This window comes from Aulonocara sp. 'chitande type north' Nkhata Bay, linkage group LG15 (genome assembly GCF_057382095.1).
Source record: "Aulonocara sp. 'chitande type north' Nkhata Bay isolate Kocher_YH1m ecotype deep benthic linkage group LG15, A_spYH_male_GT1.1, whole genome shotgun sequence".
Classification (NCBI taxonomy): Eukaryota; Metazoa; Chordata; class Actinopteri; order Cichliformes; family Cichlidae; genus Aulonocara; species Aulonocara sp. 'chitande type north' Nkhata Bay.
Genome location: NC_141358.1, coordinates 34,998,412 through 35,007,658, shown reverse-complemented (window position 1 = coordinate 35,007,658; position 9,247 = coordinate 34,998,412). Strand labels below are relative to the sequence as shown.

The 9,247-nt window shown below is 40.3% G+C and overlaps 1 protein-coding gene across 1 annotated transcript; it reads left to right on the top strand.

The window, feature by feature from the left end:
• Positions 1-2,026: 2,026 nt before the first annotated feature.
• LOC147313505 (interferon-induced protein 44-like) lies at positions 2,027-6,744 on the top strand. The gene is made up of 7 exons (XM_086263100.1): positions 2,027-2,541; positions 3,911-3,955; positions 4,268-4,463; positions 4,547-4,699; positions 4,799-4,970; positions 5,681-5,781; positions 5,890-6,744. The coding sequence occupies exons 1-7, from the start codon at positions 2,066-2,068 to the stop codon at positions 6,082-6,084; spliced, it is 1,338 nt and encodes a 445-aa protein (XP_086119226.1). The 5' UTR covers positions 2,027-2,065; the 3' UTR covers positions 6,085-6,744.
• Positions 6,745-9,247: the final 2,503 nt, after the last annotated feature.

Sequence of the window (9,247 nt, the reverse complement as noted above, 5' to 3'; positions counted from 1 at the left end):
TAGCCCCGGGGGTTGCTTGACGATCTCCAGGGGGATGAGATACTCGGATGTTAATTGAAGATCTCCACGGCTTAGTTGTAGTAGATTATCTCTATTATATTGAAGTAACCCCAGACTGTGTGAAATGATACACAGTACCACCAAAAGTGCAAAAGTGTAGGAGCTCCGGGCCGCTGCGTCTGTGCGCGCCGCCATCTAGAACAGATTCTATCAGATCAGTTCACTTGTTGAGAACGTGCTGAGTGTTAAAGTTTTTATGACACACAGACGTGATTGTACTGTTATCAGGCTAAACGGATTCAGGAGACAGACACTATCTCTACTTTTAAGATTAGGCTTAAAACTTTCCTTTTTGCTAAAGCATATAGTTAGGGCTGGACCAGGTGACCCTGAATCCTCCCTTAGTTATGCTGCAATAGACATAGGCTGCCGGGGGATTCCCATGATGCATTGAGTTTTTCCTTTCCAGTCACCTTTCTCACTCACTATGTATTAACAGACCTCTCTGCATTGAATCATATCTGTTATTAACCTCTGTCTCTCTTCCACAGCATGTCTTTATCCTGTCTTCCTTCTCTCACCCCAACCGGTCGCAGCAGATGGCCGCCCCTCCCTGAGCCTGGTTCTGCCGGAGGTTTCTTCCTGTTAAAAGGGAGTTTTTCCTTCCCACTGTTGCCAAAGTGCTTGCTCATAGGGGGTCATATGATTGTTGGGTTTTTCTCTGTATCTATGAAGCGCCTTGAGGCGACTTTTGTTGTGATTTGGCGCTATATAAATAAAATTGAATTGAATTGAATTGAACGTCCTCGTCTGCGGTCCGTGCCCAGTGCGCGCTCCCGACGCACGGGTAACTAACTGCTTGTGTTTGGCACAACACCTGGAATAACTACCTTGGCACACCTGTCTGTAGTCCTCCGTGTGTTTACAGCAAGGTCCGCGATCCCTGCTCCCTCGTCCGTCTGGAACAGGAGGTAAAAGCAGAAATGTTAAAGAGCTTAAGGAATTTAACTTAAAATTGTGCCTGTAAGATTTTTATTAACTAAAGTTTTCCTTTCGGGATAGTAACTATACTGATGTAGTTGCGTAGAGTAGGAGTAGAGTAGTAGCCACCACTAAAGTCACAAATTCAGTTCTATTTATATAGTGAAATGTATGCATTATTCTAAAAGCAACCACTGCAAATGTGTTAAAGGATTCCTGATGAAGTGAGAGAACAAAACGTGCTCATCCTTATGCCAGTCTGTCTGGAAATGAAACTTATGACATCGTTATGTTAACTCATTTTTTTCTGTTGAGACCAAAGTAGCAACATACATTTAGATTTGGTTCTTTCTAGAAACAAACATCTGAAGGCAATAAAAAAGGAAAATAATGATGTATATTGTTTTTAAATGTAGCTACTTAAGTAGAATTTTACTTGAGGAGTTTTTTTCTGACAACCTTTTGATTTTACTCCCTACATTTTTAAACAAATATCTGGACTCTCTGCTCCTTCCATTTTCAAATAAGGCTCCTTAGTTTTGCTTATTATTTTCTGTCACTGAGCCTTCAAACACCAAATAGTCTCTTCGTGTTTTGCTAGGTAAAGGTGCAGCTGCTGTACGTCACAGGGAAAGAATAGAAAGAGACAAACTGAGGTAGACTGTGTTATTTAAAGGTTACATGAAAATCCTCTGCAGGTTAGTGCAAGGTATGCAGGTTAGTTTGCTATATATTTCTATATTTCTGTACTGTGATGGGTTTAAAGTAAACAACAGTGTGTTGGACCGGTGCATCCATCTAATTGATGGAAATCACCCAGGAGAGCTCATGAAACATCTGCTCACATCTGGTTGAATTCAGGTGTGTAAATCCGCAGGGAACAGCAGGTCAGCTGATCACAGCCTGTACACTAAGAATATCTACTGGAGGTCTCAATAGAAATTATTGTAAATTGTAATTCTTTCCCTATGCTGAGCCATTAAAACTGATTTTGGGGTTCATGTAGATTGTGTTTGTCTTTTTGTGATTGATTCCACAGATTCAGTCACTTTCTTTACTACGCTCAAACAACCAAGAGTCCAAAATGAACCCCATGCTAACACAAAGCCAGCAGAGAACAATCTGCGCTCAGCTGAGAAGAGTCAAACTACAGCTGCTGTACAAGGCCAGCATCCACGGCTTCACCGGTGCAGCATTTCACCAAAGATGTGACAACCGCTCTCCCACTGTGTCTGTGGGCTACAACAACTCTGGTTTTGTGTTTGGAGGCTACACCAAACAACCTTTTAGTCAGTCTGGACAGTACGTGAATGATGATCAGGCTTTTCTTTTCACATTTAATGGTGAAAACCTCATCAAATATCCAGTTACTAATCCTACATATGCAGTGAGAATGATAGCTAACTCTGGGCCTTATTTTGGAGGAGATTTGGTTCTTGTCAATGGAAGCCAAGCAGTAACGTACAGCAATCCAGGAAATTATTACAACTTCCCTGCTGCAGAGATGCATGGCAATGATCTCAACCTGACTGAGTGTGAAATCTACCAAGTGGAGGGTAAGTGTAACATAAGGCATCATGTAATCATTTAGCTGTTGCAGATAAGTGTTGATAAATTAGATATATCACAGTACAAATACTACAATATGCCAACACCCAAGCATGATTACTAACAGACCTGCCGAATAATGAAATCTCTTAATTTAAAGATGTCTGAAAAAATGAAGTAAGCTAAAAGATCTCAAAAAGCAAAACATCACAAAATAATAAAGAAACTTGAGAAACAAAGTCAGTGACATCTAAAGTTGGGGACTTGAGTGAACCATATATATATATATATATATATATATATATATATATATATATATATATATATATATATATATATATATATACAACTGATATAAAACTAACACAACATTTCATAATAAGAACATGAAACCAACAGTCAAACTGTTAGGGTCCCTGGGCCGTTGACCCAGTGTTTTGTGTTTTTGGTTCTTTGATTTTGTTATTTCATTATATTCTAGCTTTGCTTTATGGGTTTTAGGATTATTCTTAGTTTAGGTTCTCTGGGTGGGGTTTGGTTAGAGTTTTAGTGTTCTGGTTTTCTGTCTGTGTTCCATGTTGCTGTCTCCCCTTTCTGCTGTATCCCCACATCCAGTCAGTGTCTGTGTCTGCCCTGGTCCCACGTCTGTTCCCTTTGTTATAGTGCCTGCCCGTGAGTCTGTGTTATGTTTCCTGTTTTACTTTGAAAGTCCATGTCTGATGTTAATGTGTCTGGTTTTGCTTCCCCTTGTCTCGTTAGGCCTGATTTGCCCCAGCTGTGTTTCCCTCCTGTTACTCATTTCCTGATTGCTCCCTCTGTGTATTTAAGCCCTGTGTTTCTCTGTGTCCGTGTTGCGATCTACCGTTTATTTTGCTGTGTGTTTTGCCCAGCCACTGGTGTTAGTTTATTTTGACTTTTTTCCAGTTATGTTATGTTTGAGTTCAGCATTAAAGCTGTTTTGGTTTAAGTTTCTCTCTGGAGTCTGCATCTTGGGTCCCATTCCTGTCTGCACACAGCCGTCACCTAACACAAACATGGTGGTGGCATTGTGATGGTGTAGGAATGCTTTTGCTGCTTTTACTTCAAGACCGTAAACAGTATAATCCATCAATTATACTGTTTTCATAATTGATGGAACCACAAGTTCAGCTCCCTACCAGAAAATCCTGAAAGAGAATGCCAGTCATCAGCTCATGCCATGAAGCTCAAGCATATTTAGGTTAGCAGGGGAAAAACAGCAAGTCCATGTCTAAATGACTCAAAGCAAAATGAAGGCTTGGGATTAGCCCAGTATGTATCTGCAGATCTAGAGAGTTGAATTTAATGTCTTTACTAAATTCAATAACATTACTGTATCATTTCACTTTTATCTTTAAGAAAGCACTGAACTTGAGAGGCCATGGAGGACTGTAACCTGGGAATCTAAGTAAGTCTGATGGAGCCAACATCCAGTCTGATGCTTTATGCACAACATATTTTAAAGAGTTTGATCGGGGGGAAAGCAATAATCTATTTTTGAACTGAATGCAGTTACATTATCCACACTTTATGACAAACAAGCTATATTTGAATGTCATACTCTACAAAGTATTTAAGGTGGCATTCCTGCAAAATACTATGCAATACTGTTTACCATGTTACCATGTTTTGTTTTGGCTTTACACTAAAAATTACTGTTATATTCAAAATTTCTTCACATTTAAAATGTTACCATTATTCATCTCCTTGTTTTGTACAGGAAGAGGACGGAGCTGATTGAGAGCATTAAAAGCTACAAACCCACAGTCAGCTCTGTGACACAGCCTCGGGTTTTGCTCATTGGACCAGTTGGAGCTGGAAAGTCCAGCTTCTTTAACTCTGTCAACTCTGTATTCAGAGACCACGTCACCAGCCAGGCCATCTCTGGCTCCTCCTCCACCAGCCTCACCACACAGGTCTGTGTCTGCTGTCTGATGATTTCCACTTATTGTGACTGATTTCAGTGGTCTGTCACTCATTCTCATTGTACTGTAAACAGTTTCGCTCCTACTCTGTGAAAGCTGGACGTGAAGGGAAACCTCTGCCAATAATCTTGTGTGATACCATGGGACTGGAGGAGACCAAAGGGGCGGGGCTTGACATAGACGATCTGAGCAGCATCCTCAAAGGTCACCTGCCAGACCGTTATCAGGTGCTACAGTACATCACGGGACACTGAATGTATGAAACAGTTATTTGTCAGCAGTCGACTCAAACTGTGTCTCTGTTTCTCCTCAAATGTGTCATTTAGTTCAACCCTTCAGCTCCTCTGCATCCTGAGGCCCACAGCTATCGCACATCTCCTGGACTCAAGGACAAGATCCACTGTGTGGCCTATGTTATTGATGCTTCCAAGGTCTCCGTCATGCCCACAGGGCTGGAGGAGAAGCTGGATGCTATCCGCAGAAAGGTCAACCTAATCGGTCAGTGCCTGAGGTTTTGTCATATCTTTGGGGGATTAGACAGTTTATGTGTAAAACAAATGAAGACAAAAATGCAATAATGTAAAAATCACTGAAAATCAGTTTTTATCTGTGCAAATTAGTATATTATGTGTTGAAATTGGAAATGTTTTCCCTTTTTAACAAAAAAAAAAAAGCTATAGGTGGACCAGTTTAACAGCCATGCATGGACTGTAGACAGGCAGAAATGAGCTTAATGGAAAACAAGCCTTTATTGAGACTGATTGCAAAAGTACAAAGTAATCAAAAAGGAAAATAACACAGGAGGAAGGGTATGTCAGGAGACAGGAAGTAACTAAATGTAAGAGAAGAAGAGTGACTGGCACAATAAGATGGAAAGTACAGAATACAAAGATGCAGATTTCACACACAGACAGGGAGACAAGACTGACTACATACAGGGGACTCTAGGGAGGATGCACAGATGAGACTAAGACAGACTGGACACGAAAGGAAACGAATTTAAACAGAGAACATGTAACTACAAACATGATTAACTAAACTTGGAAAATTCACAGCACGACAGAACTCTGCACAAGTGAGCCGGAATCATGACAGCAATTTTCAACTTCATTTCATATCTTAAACAACTCAAAGAATTTGGATATTCCAATAACAATCCAATAGAAATCATTATGTCAAAGTGATCTTCCTGCTCATTTTGTTTCCAGGTATTCCTCAGCTGGTCCTCCTCACTAAAGTAGATGAAGCCTGTCCACTGGTGAAAGAGGATGTGAGAAACATTTATAAGAGTGGCTACATTAAAGATGTGGTAAGCATTTTTTACTTTTTTTAAACTGCTTTTTTTAAATTTATTTTTTATTAATAAACATTTTATATGAGGGTAGTAATACTTTTTCCCCTGTGTTCTGTCATACAGATGCAGGAGGTCGGCTCTCGGCTCGGTGTGCCGTTGTCCTGTGTTGTTCCGTTGAAGAACTACAGCGAGGAGCTGGAGTTGGACATGAATTGTGACATCCTGTTGCTCAGCGCCGTCATCCAGATGCTTCGCTTTGTTGATAATTACTTTGATGAGCTCAGTGACCGAATGAGCAACATGCAAACCAAAGACTAGGAGAAGACTGAGGAGATGATGTAATAGTCTGAGCAGCTGATGACATTTCCTTTAAAATGATTCAATCATGTACCTGCAGGTGATCCTACTGAGTACTAGTTCCCTGTGTTAACTGGGTTACTTGAAAGGCAGAAATTAGAAGCTAAACTACAAATTAGAAGCCTTCTTATATTGTGGGTATTGGGAGATATAGTATCTGTACTTTGTGAACATCCAGTTTCTCCCTTCAAAATTTTGGTGAACTGGTTCTAAATTTGAGCTCAGCAACAGAAAATAATGACATTAAAGGTCATCAGTCTCAAGATAATAAATTATTTTGAACATTTTTATTACCTCCTTTTTTCCATGTAGCTGAATATTTCATCACAAGTTAATAGATTTAATAAACTAAATTACTGTTTACTGTGTCAGAACCAGACACGGGGAAGCTGCATTCAGCTTTTATGCTTCATATATCCGGAACAAACTCCCAGAAAGCCTCAGATCAGCTGAAACACTCAGTTTATTTAAATCCAGGTTGAAGACTCACCTGTTCTCAGCTGCATTTGAATAAAACACCAAATCCACACTTTAAACTTAAATTTCAAAACTTACATTTTAACTACTGATTTTATCTACTGTTCTGATTTTATCTACTGTTTTTTTTATCAATTTTAAATCATGCTTTTTATTGTTTTTATTTTTTAATGTCTCTGTAAAGCACTCTGAATCACCTTGTTGTTGAATTGTGCTATATAAATAAACTTGCCTTACCTTAACAACCCCGACTCCTACATGATGTTTTGGTTTAACATGAAATATTTCAGCACCCTGTGTAATTTTTTGCCTGCAAGGTGCACACATGCACACAAGAGAAACACTCAGTATAGCAGTACTATTTTTGGGGCAAGTTGCATCTGGCTTTTGGAATTGAATTTCTGCATACAAAATAAACAAAATGTAACTTTATTGTACTCAAAATGGTGCAAACACAACAACACACAACAACACTCAAACACAAACATTTGTGGCATCAATAAAAGGTATGTATTTATAGCTTTTTCTCTTTGTAACGTGACCTTGGGTTTTAGAAAGGCGCCCTCAAATAAAATGTATTATTATTATTTCCAGAGTTTAACAATCAACACCTGTGTTAAAATCTGAAATGCCCGTGGAGTTGATTTAAAATCTGCTCTGGCACATTTTTAGGAGTTGCTACTTAAAACAAGGAAAAAACAAACAGGAAAATAGGAAGATGAAAACCTTCAGTAACATGAGCAGAGATCATCAAGAGCCCGAAGGAAGACCACAAGAAGGGAGCAGAGTGTAGGCTCTTAGGGCAAAGCTGACAGTATCAGACAGTTCAGTTAGTCGATAGCAACACACACAGAAAGCACACATAGGATTGGTCACAGTCCAAAGGATGGTTTTCTTATCAGCACCTACACTGTAGCTTATCAGTAAATGATTTACTCAGATGGGCCACGATGATGGGTAATGATTTCCAGGTTTATGGTTAAAACTATGACGTATGCGTTCAGGCTAAATGAAACTAGGGGGCGTCTCCCATTTTGACCTCAGGACTTCCAGGCCATACTCAGAACAGATGTTACTGTATACTGTGCTAAGCTTGTTTCTGTGCTGCCATGATTAGTGCCTCTGTGCAGTCCAGCTTTGTCCAGCCACTGGTAGGATTTCTGGATGTCAGCCACCTCCTCTATCTGCCGGTGGTACATACCGTGCAGGGGCCTCTCCTTCCATGATGGTTCCTCCTCTTGGTCCTCTTCTTTCTTGGGTTTCTGCTGCCTGAGGTATTCAGTAAGCAGGGGGTTGGTTGTGGCCATCTTCCTTATGTACTCACAGATTTTCTTTGTTTTATCCTCTGATGATGGTTCTGACACTCACTAGTCCCCGGTTTCCTTCCGTCCTTCCACTTAGCGTACAGTCTTAGGGTGCTGGACTTGGGGTGAAACCCTCCAGCTCCAGGAGCATCCTGGTCTTGATGTCAGTGGCTTCTATCTCCTCCTTTGGCCAACTTATTAATCCAGCAGGGTACCTGATCACAAGCAGGGTGTAGGTGTTTGATATCCTGGATTGCGTTCTTTCCATTCAGCTGACTCCTGAGGACTTGCCTGATCCTCTGCAGGTATTGGGTGATTGCGACTTTCCTAGCGGCCTCTTTATGGTTCCCATTTCTGACCACCTTCTCTTTGTTACCATCCGACTACGTTTCTCTCCAGTCATTCCAATGTTGTTGCTTATATCCTCATATCCTCGTGATGTGGATCAGTAAGTCGATGTCTCATTCACTCTTGGCATATGGCTTGATAACCCCTGCAGACACACACACACACACACACACACACATACACACATACACACACACACACACACACACACACACACACACACACACACACACACACACACACACACACACACACACACACACACGTTCTCCTTGTCCTCCTCTGTCTTCAGCCAACAGTAACTCAGCTTCCACCAGCGCCCTGTTGGCCAAAGCACCGCAGTGAGTTGTTGTTAACTTGCTATGGAAATCTCATTTTTAAATATTCTCATGAAAGTTGTCGATTTTGCCCATCGGTGCCCTGCTTAGCTCAACATCTCGAGCAATGGAATTCATTTTCTAAATTGTTTTTCTTCTCTTAAAAAAATGTACAAGATTATCTAAACAAACTGACACTTTAATGTCATTATTATTAATTAATTATTATTTTACAACTATAAGATCCTATAGTAAGTTTTGTACTGTTCTCATCTGAGACGGTATGTTCCATTCCTTTTTCAGAGGGCTGGAGAAATTGTGCACTGGAAAAGGTTAATGGACTTTCATTTTTAGCATTAATTAGTTTAAAACATTGATTGGTAAACGCTGCTGTTGTAGCTATATATTTAGCATGCATAAATTGTGTCCTGTTTGTGAAACTTGCAGCAGTTTTAGTATCTCTAACGTCATACCAATATAATGATTATCATTGCAATAACAGTGTTTGCACACAGGGTGGAGCTGAGCGACCAAGACAGATGAACCAATAGCTACTTCGCTTGTTGCCACAGATGCAGGCTGGATCTCTCGTCAGGATTCCTCTGATTCCTCAGCTCCTGCAGAACCACAAAATATGAACTGCATAGAGATATTTGATTTCCATCTTGTGTTCAAAGG